The sequence below is a fragment of the Lepisosteus oculatus genome, chromosome 15 (assembly GCF_040954835.1).
Source record: "Lepisosteus oculatus isolate fLepOcu1 chromosome 15, fLepOcu1.hap2, whole genome shotgun sequence".
Lineage (NCBI taxonomy): Eukaryota > Metazoa > Chordata > Actinopteri > Semionotiformes > Lepisosteidae > Lepisosteus > Lepisosteus oculatus.
In genome coordinates, this window is record NC_090710.1 from 2,746,706 (window position 1) to 2,761,375 (window position 14,670).

Consider the following 14,670-nt stretch of genomic DNA (forward strand, 5'->3'; position numbering starts at 1 on the left):
GGCTTGAAGGGGGGCAGGAGGAGGAGTCTACCTCCACTTGAACTGAGATGGGAACAACTTGCAACTGGAAATTCCAAAATTGGGTGGGCATAAAAAAAACACGAATGGATTGTTCTGAATGAAACAAAATGGATCACGACGGCCAGCTTCCTTTTCATGTAGAAACCCCCTGAACCTGTCCTACAGCAGGAAAGCCAGATTACACTCCTCCTGGTCAAGCACTTTTAGGGAACATGTTGACTCACCAATAAACCATGTTTCCAACCCATCTGTCCTTATCCTGTCTAAATCTTGGACATGAGGTAACATCAAGCAGCAACCTTTGGATCTGAACTTTTCAAAGAACGCGATCATAAGAAACACCAGAATCCCTGGATCAACACCCTTCAGCTTCATTTCCTCCTTGACCGCAGATCCACACAAGCTCTGGGACTACATGACATTTCATAAGTGTGTCACACTTCACCAAAGTGTAATACAGAATTTGAAAAACACCCACAACACAAATGTGACTCATGGAGGCTATGTTTATTAAGGTCTAAATTATTTTAATTCTTGACCTAAATTATGTGTACTGAATTTTTTGACCAGTTGCTAGATGGTGGCAGCACAACTTGTCAACAATTTTTGTAAGGGCATGGCATAATACAGCTTTGCAAGTTTCACACTTCTACAATGTTGCTTTTCAGAGGAGTTTTTGTAAATTCCTCAACTTTATCAAAAATCCAATATAGAGACCAAACGACTTGACCTATTGGTGTCATTTTCACTCAGCTTTGAACTTCCTGTCCAGGGATTTTTATTTCACAGAAAACTGAAAATATGGGAAGAAAATAAATCAGAAACAAACAGTAACCTAAACAATTACAACAGCAGCAATATTGCTGCTTGCTCCCTAAAGATACCAGTTTATAGGTCACTCTACATACATACAGTAAGTTACTGTGTACACGCAATGAAACAATTGTCAGGGTACTGCTGTTTCACTAGTTTGTGACTTTAAACATCAAGGGACCCACTTTAACTACACTGTGGTCCGCAGAATGCAGAATTCTCTGAAAGTCATGCCAGCATGTCTGAGGGATGTTCTAGAGGAAGGGGCACATGACTTCCAAGGAAAATGAGCTCATGCTTTGGTTTAGTGCTTGTAGAACACAAACTGTGTTATCTATGGGTTAGGAGTTAGTTTGACATAACAGACCTAAGCACTGGAACAAAATGAACTTTGTTAGCATTGTGAAATCCCTATTCTAGCATAATCAAGGTTTTACAAAGTTCAGCCATTATTAAACAGCAAGTAACTTTGATGAGTTCTTCATCAGAAACTAAGACTGGGAACTGGAAAAACCTAAACATGCACTGTGGGACAGTCAGCAGATCACATCAAACGTTTTGCTCATCAGTCATGTATATCCTCTAATGTTTTAAGATTTACAGACAACAGGATCAAATTTTTTTTTAATAAAGTTTCAATATTATTAAACCCAATATTTTTCAAGATTTACAATTATTTACAGTTTATTTTGTTAAGTCCCGACCATGAAAATGGTAAACCTATGCAGTGCTTTTAACCATCTCTACTGAATACAATTATAATATTATGTAAAGTAGCTTGTGTTAAATATTATCAAACAGTACAATTCCAACAAGAACTCCAAAGACACTTTACAAAGGATCTGTCACATGAGGCTGTATCTGTAACATTATGGCTGATTCCTATTCTGTTTAAAGTTTCTGACTCATACTCGTCTACAATGAGTGCATGTTTTAATCTAGTGAATCATATAACTTATTTTTACATACACAACAACGCCAGAACAGTGGCAAATATATTATTTTGTCTAGCATTTATGGATAATACATCCAAAGACAATGTATTATATTAATGAGCAGCTGAACTGTGTCCTTTTGCCAAAACAACTGTGAAAAATGAGACAAACTGCTTTTTAAACCCAGGTGCACAAGAGTTGTACAAAAGTGATTTTTTTAAACAATTTTTTACTTAGTAGAAAAAAAATCAATTAAAATTTTATATGAAACAAGGTCTAATGAATAAGATGCTCAGACTCAGCTACAGTAACAACAGTGGGAAAGAAGAAAACAAGGACTAAAAAGTCACCTTCAATGCAGATTCATAAAAAAACCATTGTAATACAATTCTGTAGTCACAGTATTTATCCCTTCAACTGATAGAGGAACAAAAGCTGTGATGTGTGATAAATCACTCCAGTGCCAAGTGAGTCAATGACTAGTGAGCCAAAGACTTCATCTTTAAACACTTTGACTAGACCAGCCTGTCTCTTCTGAACTAAACCCTTCTCTTTTTCTCCCCTGCAATGACAACCCTTAATAAACACTCATTCTTGCCTTGTATGGGCAATAAAAAGTGCTGAAAGGAAGTCATTTCTTTCACATTTTTCTGTGTCACAAAGGTCCATCAGGTTTATTTTGCAATGACATGTTAAGAATGTGGTTACAAAAGGCACATGCCATCGCCTTTGACATTTAAAAATTAATGCACAGCATGCAAAATGGCATGGAAGGTCAAGAGACCTCTTTAATTTCAGAATATTACAGCTTTTTAACCCCTTCACTCCACTGTGTCACAGAAATGACCAGGTGAAACAGATATAAACATAGATGTTAAACATTCAGTGAAACACATGGATGTACATTAACAATATGTTTTGCTCAAAATAAAGATCAAAAATCCTTTAAAAAAGGCATCAATGGTAATTGTCAAATGTTCCACGAAAGAACAAAGATATGCTGCTGTCTACAGATAAAGTTCGTAATGTACAAGCAGTTCCTTGGCAAAGGTATGTTGACTCTGATGTGACCTGTGAAGAACACTACATTTTCCAGAACTTGCTGTTATCTCCGGAAAGGAGAAAAAAAATCTTTATAAGCAGGAATCTTCTTGTTCCCCAAGAGAATACAGTGCAGGCACCAGCTTCTTCAGAGCTGCAACTTCACCTCCAGAGAAACCTTACGGTAAAAAAAACAGATTAATTAAGAGGTTGTTGTCAGGAATTTATTGGGTAGTTTTACCTCCTCTGCCATCACACACCCCACTCTTCCACAGGGTATGGCCTGGGTAGAGCTATGGGCGAAGCTATGGGAGTGGCAATCTGGCCACACCTGCTTCACTACACCTGAGACACTTTGGCTTTTATGGTAATGCTTTTTTGAACGCTGTTGCATAAAGACAGCATAATCTCTTCATCACTGCTACCCTGGATGTTATATTAGCATGCATAACATTTTACAGAGACATGTGCAAATGATAGAATGTGAAAATAGGTGGTCATGACATTTGTTTTAGCAGCACATTGTACCAAGCTCTATAATTTATGCTCAAACAAATGTCATGACCTCTTATGCTCATGTTTTGTCATTTGAGCATGTCTTATTTCTCTGGTAATACTTGAACAGAAAATAGCACAGCACTTACAGTACAAGGCTGACTCAAAACATTCAGAGCCCAAGACATCTATCTAAGACATCTAAGGCTATCTTGCTGTGGTTCATGCAATGAAAACATTTAAACTGCACATCCGTTTTGTTGCATAAATCTTGAAATGATAATCACACATCTTTGGCAGCACCTGTCCAAACCACAAGTCAGTATGTAAGTGACTCATAACCATCTCAGATGTTTTTTTACATATACACAAGTATATGGCCTTTAGATCTCTTCTAATTCCTTTAGATATCTGAGAGAAAATATAATGTAAAAGTAGATTTGCTAAAGTGACACTGGATTGCTTGATTTGAATATGCTCTACCATATCTAACAACAAAAAAAGCCACCACTTGCTGAGATTGTGAGATTATTTTATTTCTCTTGGACCTGAATCAAAATCTTGTTTTCACACAATACAGGGGTGCCTGTAATTATGTCCCCCAGCTGTTTTGTCTCCATTTCTTCTTTGGATTTAACTCTCACTAGTTTACTAGTTTTAAATTCCAGGGGTCGTCACAGCAAGTGGTACTTAAGATGTTCTAGCGAGTAACCTCATTCAAGATACAGAGTGCCAATGCCTCCATGCAAGGGGTGGAGTTACCATGACTTTTAAAACCTGGTGGCTTTTGTTGTTAGACATGGTACAGTAGAGCATACTCAACTCAAGCGGTCCACCAACATGTGCTGGAGACCACTTCTTTCAGGAGCTCACCCCCAAACTCCTCTTCACCACTGGGAGACTGACGCCCCCAGGTCCTCCAGCATCTCACTGGCGACCTTGCGCAGGCTCGGGTGGGCGCTGGCCGCCAGCTCTCTGACGCGCGCCAGGGGCAGTGTCTTGTGGAGCTCCGAGGCCACTGTGGGCAGCAGCCCCTCGTCCAGGACGATGGATTGCAGCAGGCGCAGGGTGTGGAGGCAGACGCCCGAGTCAGGATCTGACAACGACACCCAGCAAAACACAAGCTTTAAGGAAAGATCTGAAGGAGGATTTTCCCGAGCACACCTCACTAAAGCAGCACGTGACCAGAGCAAGCCACATGCCTGGGAGATTACAGTCTTGAGTCCTGAGAGTGCAGCTGGTGTTGACATTCAAGGAGGCACGGCCTTGGCCAGTGTTCCTAAGTACGGAGAGGGAACCTGCTTGGATTTACTTTTAGCGTGTTACTCTTAAGTAAGAGAAAGGATCTTCTTCTCCTCTGGTGCACAGACTCTCTAGTGCAACACAGAACCCAAATTCTGTCACCCAGCTGTCATGCCCTGGAGTCAGAGGACGTGAGCACACAGCAGGACCCGAGGGCACCGACAGATCCCAGTAAAATATTTAAATATTTAAATGTACGAAAGACAAATTGTTTAATTCTACCTAAAGAGAATGATAGTCTGGTTTGTGCTTCTCTTTCAAGAGTGAAAATTTAGAATTTCCCCTACAAAATGAAACTTGCTTTCGAAAGGCGTGCAAAAGGAAAGGATGAATTAACACAATTTCTAAAAGCTCAAGATCCCGTCATGGTCAGGTATTTCAATTTGCCTTAACCAAGATAAACAGAAAAAGTCTTTAAAGATAGCGATTGCTTTTATTACGTATCTTTGCAGGGACTGAGGCTGCCTAAGTCTCTCATTGAACATAAACCTATTTTCAGTGAAGGTTCTGTGAAAATAATGTCAAACCAAATCTGTATTGTACCAGAACAGCAGAGCAGCTTTATAACAGGAGGCACAAACAGAATTCTACCGATTTTAACGAGGCACAGCTAAAGGAGATTTCTGCTGCTACTTGATACTTGACCAATTTAACATAAGACTTTTTTTTTTTTTTCTATTATTGCATACTTACATATAAACCAAACTCCTTAAATGTACAATTAAAATAATAACACTTTACAAGGTTTAATTACAAAATTTGCATCTGCATTGGCCATTTTATCAGTAAATGTTATTAGTGGTATTTTACTGGTGAAAAGAAACATAATCCCATATTTTCTCTTGGTCTTTAGTTTCCCTCCCGTAAGTAAAATGAGAAAATGGTACATTTCAACCTCATTTTACTTTGTTTTCTGAGGGTAATTCTAAGTTATCACAGCTGACAGCTGGGTTGTGGGAGTATGAAACCAGTTGCCCCGCTATCCTCAAAAAGAGAGCTGGTTGAGATCATTGGGCCAATTAGCCACGAACTACTAAACAGGCTGAATGGGCTGAAGGACCAGCTCTCGTTTGTAACCTTTCTTATGCTCTCACTGGAGTTCCATCCTCCAGGAACATAGCCCCTACCCCGAGGAAGAAGACCAGTGCTTCCAGACACGGTGAAGGCTTTCACACAATGCACACTGGAACATGAGGCTTACAGCCGAGACCTGGCGGCACTGGATTTCTCCCCCGGCTGTGAGGCAGAACGTTGGATGATTGTGTGAAAACAAGTGATGAATGGATCAGGGATCTATCACCGCTACTTCGTCCTGAGAGCTCCCCTATGACCCTGCACGCTGATGGCAGAAGGCTGTGGTTCTGCAAGGAGACTTCCCCACTCGTGAAGTATCTCTTGTGAATAATTCACCAATTCAATTTACTAATCCACAGTTGCATACAACAATTGTAAGCTTTGCAATATTTTAAGCAAAACTGAAATACAAAGCAAGTTTCCTCTGGCATAGACTATCTAGGATATCATTTCACAATTCATGTCTCTGTACGTTACAAGGGAATTGGAATGCATCCAAGATGTTTCTTGAAATTGACATCAGTCTCTCTTTTACATCCATCAATTCACTGCTGCCTCAAAACCAAATTTCCTAACCATACCTAATTTTATAAATGGTGTAACATTCATGGTTAAGATTATTTTGATAAAAATGCAATGTAGTGTACATTTTTGTACACTAGTCTTCTCACTTGTATTTTATTGGTATTTTGTTATTTGAGTAGGCTGCATGTGTCACTTAAAACCCAACTCCCGGCCTGAGCAGAGGAAATGAAACCCAGGCCTGGAGCAGAACACCCCGCTAGTCCTACTCACCCGTCTAATCCTGCAAGATTAGCCGTCCCCTTTGTGCCATATGCTCTCGCTCACACTACGCTTAAACCTCTCGCTCTGCCAACAGCTGGTCTCAGTCACATTCTCGTGGCACATGTCACTTGCGCTCATGCAGTGGCTCAGAAGGCCTGGGCTCCCTCGGCTGGCGTCACAGGGTGGGGAGCTGCGATAATGCTTGATGTCACTGCTGCTCAGCCCCGGCCTAATAAACCCAGAACAGCTGTCAGAGCTGCCCCTTATCTCTGTCGCCGCCGCTGCTCTCTCTGCAGCCCATCCACACGGTCCTTCTGCAGGGCCCCGGTAATTGCATTACATCAGCTTTAAACTTCTTACCTATGTAATGTGCTTACTGTGTGGCGATAAGCACAGAGTTTTCCATACTGCCAGCGTTCCTTAACCCGCCCAAGGCGAACAACTACCACTCCAGCAGCCAGATTGGAAGCGGACCGAATTCAATGCCGAGAATCGCTTCTGATAAATCTTTTTCACAACATCAATGTTTTTGGCAGAGTCAGGCTTTTATCTTTTTTGAGCTATGCTCTGAGTGTGAAGTAAAACCAAATATGCTTATATGCTCATATACTTATCTATTCTTATATGCTCATTCATGTTCAGGTTATTCACCAGTTTTCTAACTAGAGGTCTAGCTAGGCACTAAAGGTAGCTCATTCTGGTTACCTTGATTAAGACTCTTTCTGAGAGCATGCTGTGAAAACCCAGTGTGACGAATCCAGCTAATTGCCTCTGAAAAAACAGTGATGGCCCCAGCTTGTGCTCTGAACAGCTTTGAGACCTGCAATTAACTGAATATCTCCATCTCCATGTTCTGACTTACACAGGTACAAATGATTACTACAGTGGCTCTGAATCCCACTCCCTGCAGAGAAATAATGATGCATGTAAATGAATGTATTCTAGTAAGTGGTTTTGTCAATCACTGATTAAATGCCTTGTTATTTTGAATGATTTTTTAAAATTTGTTCAGGGCAGAATGTGGAAAAAAGGAGCTAATCAGCAGCTTTGCACATCAAACCATAATCTAGCCTCATTTCATTCCATAAATGTGATTTTCATCTAACAAACCGACTACCAAAGGAGCTGGATGGGTCTACCAGGAATAAAAAGCTTCCTTTTTAAATTAAAAAGTTAAGTGTAATGTCAGTTGCATTTAGAAAAGATCCACACATCTTAACATTCAGAGATGTATAAACTATAAAAACACATGGATACTGATTTGAAGACTTTTTCATTATTATCACAGAAGAGAAACTTCTATATAAAACCTGCTGGATGGTAGTCTTGACAAGGATACAATCTGGGACAATATTGTCCTTTCTCTCAAAGCTTAGCACACTTGCACACAGGACACATACAGCACAGCACCAGCAGTTCTATGTGAAGATTGTCTCTGTCACATTTGCACTCAAAGTGCAAATGTACTCATACGTACTCAAGCTTTGTGAGTGTCCTGTGACTGAGTGCCTTTAGGTCCACATGACTAATGTGCTTACAGATGATATGACTGGTGTCAATATACAGCCAAAATCTTGGATCCACATTTTCAATGATGATTCTCAAGCTTCCATCAAACTTGGGTAGGATTTTTTTGTTAATTCTAACCATAGCTAAAAATAGATATTTTATGAGACTGAGAAAATTTTAAATAACACTTGTTTGCATTACTTTGCAAAATTCAAGGTTATAATAAGAAATAAGACTACACCAGTCTGCTAGTGCAAAATCTGACATTTTGATCACATGACTTTTAATCATCTTTAAGCCTTGTGGAATTAGTTCCAGTTTTCCTGCTTTTTATGTGAGCACACATTCCTTATGTTGGAATTATGTTGTTATTCTTAGTTCAAAATTAATAGAATTCTTTACAAATATATACTCATGACTATATTTTTTTCACACCAACTTGTATTCAGACCCATGTTTATTGTTTTGTTTTTCTTTTTTCATTAATGGAAGTGTTCAGCATGAGCATTCACATTTTCCACCCATCCATCTTCTAAAGGCTTCTTCCAGTTCAAATTTGTGGGGAGCCGAAGTCTATCCCAGCAAGCAATGGGCACAGAGCAGGAGACACCCTGGACGAGACACCAGTCCACCACAGGGCAGACAGAGGCACAAGCATGATGGGACACTGCAATGCTAACCATTGCGCCACAATACTTCCCTATTCACAACTTACAGAATTTATAATTTAACAAAATGGGACATTCCAGGTACAGTGGTTAACATTGCTGCCTTACAGTCCTGGGGCACCGGGTCCAATTCTGGAGCCTGGGTGCTATCTGAGCAAAGGCTGTATTGTATGTTCTCCCCATGTTGGAGTAGGTTTGTAGAGTTTTGTTATACAAAATTTTTTTCTGCGAAACAAAAAGTTTCTGTGAATTATAATAATGTAAGTGGTGTCTGCAGAGTACTAATTAGGATTGAACCACACCCTAATGTAGATAATACTAGCACTAGCTCTGCTTTAATTCAAGACACCATACAATGCATTCTCCATTTCATACTTTTGGATGTATGTTAACTGCTCCTACTTGCTGTAGAGGCTAATATGAAATATTTACTGTAGAAAAACATCAGCATGACTTCATGTTCAAAAAAGTTTAATAATTGTAAGCAAGGCTATGCTGGATAAAGCTAGTGAGTTATCATTTTCCATTACAAGTAAAAACCCACACGAACATAAAACAACATAGGAAAGGTTACAAACGAGAAGAAGCCATTCAGCTCCTCTGGCCCATTTGGCAGTTAGTGGTTAATTGATCCAAGAGTCTCATCCTGCTGTTCCTGAAAGAAGCTAGGGTATCAGCTTCAGCAACACGGATAGCTGGATGCAGAATCCACAGCCCTTTGTCTAAAGACTCCTGTACCTCCTGTTCTGGGTTTTAAATGCATTTCCACAAAGTCTCCACCTGTGCCCTCTGATGTGTGTTCACTGTTCTTTCTGGAGAAAACCACAAGGTTGACCCTGTCAATACCTTTAAGTATTTCGAACGCTAATATCTTATCTATTGATTCAAAGGGAAACAGGGAAACACGTTTCTCCCTGATATGAAGAAAACATCCAAACTCCACACAAAAGACTCTCCAGGCAGGAACTGAAGCCAGGATTTCATTAGTGGCAGAGCTAAATGCTATTCCACACAACATGATTTCCCTGGGGTTTTTTTTACTGCAGCCTCCTAGAGAAAGGAAGATAGTGGTATTCAAGGAATGCTACCTTTTCAAATGTGTTCTGCAAAAACAGCGTCTATGGATTAAGGGGAAAATAGGTTTTCTTTATAATGGTAATTTAATAGTCTCAGCTATGACCATTATCTAACAGCCACGGTAGTTCCAGCTCAAAGACAACAAATTACGGGTTCTGGTGCCCAGCCTGGTGCTACAGTATGAATGGAAGAGATAAGACGTTTCTCTTTCTCTTTCTTATGACGTCAATCAGATCGAAATCAATCGTTTTAATATTCTGACCGGCAGTGTGACTTGTGTAGCAGTCGGCCTGATTGCGCTTCTGTGCACACACGATCCAGAAGACCATTGTAATATCACAAGTGCCACATCCAGATAAGGACATGAAGCTTGAGAAATCAATGACATTTAAACTTGGCATACAGATAGCAGTAAAATTAAAAGAACCTTGCAGAAGTGACCACAGCAGAGGAATAAGTCCAGGGCTTTCACTGATGTACTTCAGGCCTTTCACACTGATGCTGATGTTATACAGAAACATCAGTATTAATCTGCAAAGTAAAGAAATTGCAATTTCAGCTGATTCCCTGACTTTGCAATGATTATATATTTCTTTATTGAATTAAGCTTTTAAAGCTTCTGTATAAAAGGCAATAATGTTTTTAAAAACAGCTTTTGAGAAAGGGTCAGGGTCTTTTTAGGGTGGCTCCATTTGGCAGCTAACAATGAAGAAACTATAGACATACTCTCTAAGGCACCCCCAATTGTTTTTTATAAGAGTTACAGCTGGTGCAGCCCGCTGCATAACATTTATCAAAGACAAATATGAAAAAGTCATCAGTTACAGGATTGCTTCTCTTTAAGCCATCCACTTTTTAATTTAGATACAAATTAGAATTTTAGTTCAAATATTGGCACTTAGAAAAAAACCTGTATTTATAATGTGTATTCATAACAGGTTATGTGGACCAAACTGTAGCATGAAATAAAAAGGGTATAAATAGGTGACATCAAGGGATCAAATTGTGCAGGACGAAAGAGCTAAATGGAATCAATTTCTTTGGTGGTAACAAACGGTATTCTTCTATCTTAAGACTACTCTTTAGTCTTACAGGTAAAGGTATACAAAAGTATTAGATGTCTTTTATTCATAAATAATAGCACAGTGCATTAGAAATACATCTCAGAATAGTAACAAAATCTAGGAAGCTAATTATAACATATATAAACTTACTTTGCTTGGCGAAGTATGCATGTACTGTATATGTGCATGTTTATGCACATTTCTATTATATTTGACTTACAAATGACCTTTTTTATTTTAGCCCTCCCAAAGTGTTATTGTTGCTCTTAATCAAGCAACTTATTTCAGCAGCCCTGGAATGTGCTTGGTTAGGCCTGTTATTCCTTATCCCAACCGCAGAGCTAGGGAAGACATGCAGCTCTCACTGACAAAACAGTAAGCTCTCAGAAGCCTGGCTGTCACAGCCCCTGTCACAGGGGTTGCTGCTGCTTCGCAAGAAGACGATCCGTGGCCCATTTAAACTCACCCAAGCCAGTGAAACTGGGCCAATCACCTCTTGAGTTGTTCTTGGTTAAAAACATCAAAGTAGTGATGTCGGCACTGAATGGTTCAACCTGCCCGTATGCCTGCATGTACTGTATATACTGTATGCAATTATACTTGACACATTTCTGTATATAATACTAACATGTAAATGCAACATGTTTCCACTTACAGGCCTATTTACCTCCTTCCCATGATGATTTTGTTGAATTACAATTTTTTAAAAGGTAATGCTTTATTCAAAGCTTCAATGTTCTATCTGAATACTTTTATGATTGTTGTTTTTGCTGGAATTTAATTTATCCCCTAACACCAGCTTGTCTCAGGTACTTGTACTTTTGCAAAGCACTGTAAATTGGGAGGAAAAAATGAATAAGACAAGTTGCCAATTTACTTTTCTTGCTCTGTGTAAGAAAACGTAATAATTAAGATGGCCTCTTTGCACTTACACTTTCAGTCTGGCACAGACACCTGGTTTCAGTTCCTCCAGAAGCTGCATCATTGTGTCCAGGAGAACTGGGGAGGAGCTGGCAAGAAAGTCTCGACCGCAGGCCGCAGCAGCAATGTCTGAGAAAGGGGGCACTAGAGTTAGGATTAGGAAGGAGCGTGACAGTCAGGCACAAGTTTGATGCTTCCAGAGCACTGTAAAGCCACTCAGTACAGTCACTCATCTAAACACTGAAAAATCACAGTATTCCAGATAATGATACATGAAAAATTAGAAACTAAATAGTTTTATTTTCTCCCTGCTCATAAACACAATTGAGAAGTTTGGTCAGATGCTAATAATTTATATAGAGACAAAGGGTATTGGAGCTTGTTTGGCGTACCTGCCTACCTAATATGTTGAGGCTGACTGAATCCCTAAAGATCCCCAAAAACACTGATGCAGAATTCCTAATGCTGGTTTATTACACACAAGCCGAAAGGCCACTGGATTGGATCAGATATACGTGAGGAAAGTGTCATAAGACCACTGGTGTAGAGTGCGATGGTGGGGATTTTAATTTCACATTGGGCTCCAGAAGATGCTGTGCCGATCCTGGAAGAGTGGCTGGAGAAGCGATTAATGCTGAAGCCAGCTTCAGTTAGCACCATGAAGGTGATACAGGAACCAGTGCAGAGTAACCATTTGCAGGTTCTTAACAATAAACGGGGGTTCAGATGAAATGTTTGGCTAGATGAATAAAGGGATTTATAAGTCTTGATAATGGAGCTGAGTTTGCAATAGGGAAGGTAATGCCTTGATCTAACTGCTGCTTTTAAGATTATAATGACATCAAGGGTATTTCAAGTAGGTAGCTGCGTCAGCATGCGTAGGTTGCACAGGAACAGGTAAAAGGTTTATTCCATGATGAAAAGAGAAGAAAGGAAACACAACATAACAGCTGATAGAGAGGTCTAAGAAACAGGGGTGGGGGAAGGGTGAAAGGTATGGCTAGCAGCAATAAATCTGGAGCAAGAAACTGAGGAAGGCGAGTCAAGAGTCAAATCAATGAGAAGGGACTGGTGGCTGCTTCTTGGAGAGAAATGCAACCTGTTCAAATTTCAATTTGAAATAGGAAGACATTTAGACAGTGAAGGTATCTCTGATTTGGGGTCCTTCAGAACAAAGTCGATTTGCGGATGCATTCAAGTAAATCAGGGATTTTTATGGAAGAACTGCAAATTGTTATTTTGAGATAGAGGACTGGAGGTGGGGGTCCAGGACTTTCACAGGACTGTTACCATCCTGACCAAGGAGTGGAAAGTGTGGGGTGCAATGCTCTGGAAAGTTTTCCGAAGGGTGATGAAAGGATTTAGAGGATGTGAACATGGAATCCTAATAGCAAGGAAATGGCATTGGTGTTTAGTCTGATCATTTGGACTTGAGGTCCAGAATTGCTGGAACTGAGAACCCCATTTGTGGAACAGCTTTGAAAGATGGGTGTTGAGAGTAAATGCAGTACACATCTTTGGGGGGAGAGAGCATAAGCCCCTTTAAAAGCTACAGATGTAAGGAAAGCGGCCAATGTTTAATTTAGTCTGACTTGTCTTCCTCCTACATAGATAACAGTGCGGCCTCCATCATCTTTCAGTCTTGCAGAGGGTGTGAGAATCATTGATGGGGAAGGGGAGGACAGGAGGTACCTGTAGGGCAGCTGGAGAGGGGGTAGTGTGATGATGAATGAGAATGAAAGCACAGGTGATGAAAGTGATAGTATGCAAGCTGGCAAAAGGGCACAGCAGAGCTGAGTATTGAGCTCCCCAGCTGGAGCGGTGCTTCCCCTGTTGCATACAGGAAGTTGCGTCAACAGTGAGCTGCTTGGAAATTCATAAAATTGCAGAACCACCGAAGCGAGGGAACACAGAGCAAGATATTCCCACATACAGAAGCAAGCAGTTCCAAAAAATCTTCATGGCATTTTTAACATAATGAGGTAATGGTGCCATTTCTATGTTAAGCATTAATCATAAATATAACATTTATTGTTATATATTTTATATTGTTTATCACATGCATCACAAAGACAATGACACATGCAAAATGAAAAACTCAGTTTTTCACAGAAATCGCAGAACTATAATAATAATTCCTGACACTTAAAGAGCACTTTACAGGACACTCCACCAATTTGTAGCCCCACCTGGTTGATGTGAAGGCAACCGAAGTGCGCCAGTACACTCACAACACACCAGCTATCAGTGGGGAGGAGAACAGAGTGATGAAGCCAGTTCAGAGATGGGGATTGGCAAAGGCTCACACCTGCTTACTTTCCTTGGTGTACCAGTTATGAGTTGCAGGGTGATATAGCTGCTGGCCTAACAGTAGCTAATGACTATACTCCCAGACATGTATTAGGGCCCAACAGCTGTGATGCTTTACACATGCTAAATGCTAAATATCCATGAAACATTCACTCCGCATATAGGAAAGACGCCATTAGAAATGAAAAGAATTACTCATTTCTGTTCATCAGAACTATCATCAAAAGGTCTAAAGGCAAAAGAGCAGCTTTGTCAAATAATCATTCTCGATAACTTATTTTTAAAAAGAGGCTTTCAAAATAATTAATAAAATACACAAGTTTTTGTATCACCACACACACATCAAAGGATACCCACTCTGCTCTGATATTGATGCTATCAGGTAAAACAGGCTTATTCCAATCCAACCCTTTTTTCTGACTAAATTAGTCATCTCTCTATCTCTCTTTTGTGCTGGTGAGAACTTCCTCCACTCCAGACATGTAAATAGCAGCTGAGTCTTGCTGACGTCTGGGAATTAGTCCAGGGTGTTATATCACCTAACACAAGGTAGGTACTGTAGGTAAAGTCCCCTTTCCAGGCCATAAAAGGGAATGGTGGGCAAGAGCCACCATTTTTCTCAACCATCCAACACTGGAAGTAGAGGTAATGTGG

The 14,670-nt window shown here is 40.1% G+C and overlaps 1 protein-coding gene across 4 annotated transcripts in view; it reads right to left on the reverse strand.

Moving 5' to 3' along the window:
* Positions 1–509: 509 nt before the first annotated feature.
* hsf2bp (heat shock transcription factor 2 binding protein) overlaps positions 510–14,670 on the reverse strand; it is a 30,019-nt gene continuing 15,858 nt past the window's right edge. For 3 of the 4 annotated variants that reach the window (XM_015363356.2, XM_015363352.2, XM_015363354.2), the window contains 4 exons: positions 11,718–11,835; positions 10,149–10,252; positions 4,179–4,401; positions 510–2,988 (listed from right to left, as the gene is read on the reverse strand). In XM_015363356.2, the coding sequence (XP_015218842.1) occupies positions 4,193–4,401; positions 10,149–10,252; positions 11,718–11,835 (431 nt within the window). In that variant the 3' untranslated portion in view covers positions 510–2,988; positions 4,179–4,192. Of the gene's footprint in view, positions 2,989–4,178; positions 4,402–8,984; positions 9,457–10,148; positions 10,253–11,717; positions 11,836–14,670 lie in introns of those variants that run through there. The other variant, XM_015363355.2, reaches the window with a different exon arrangement.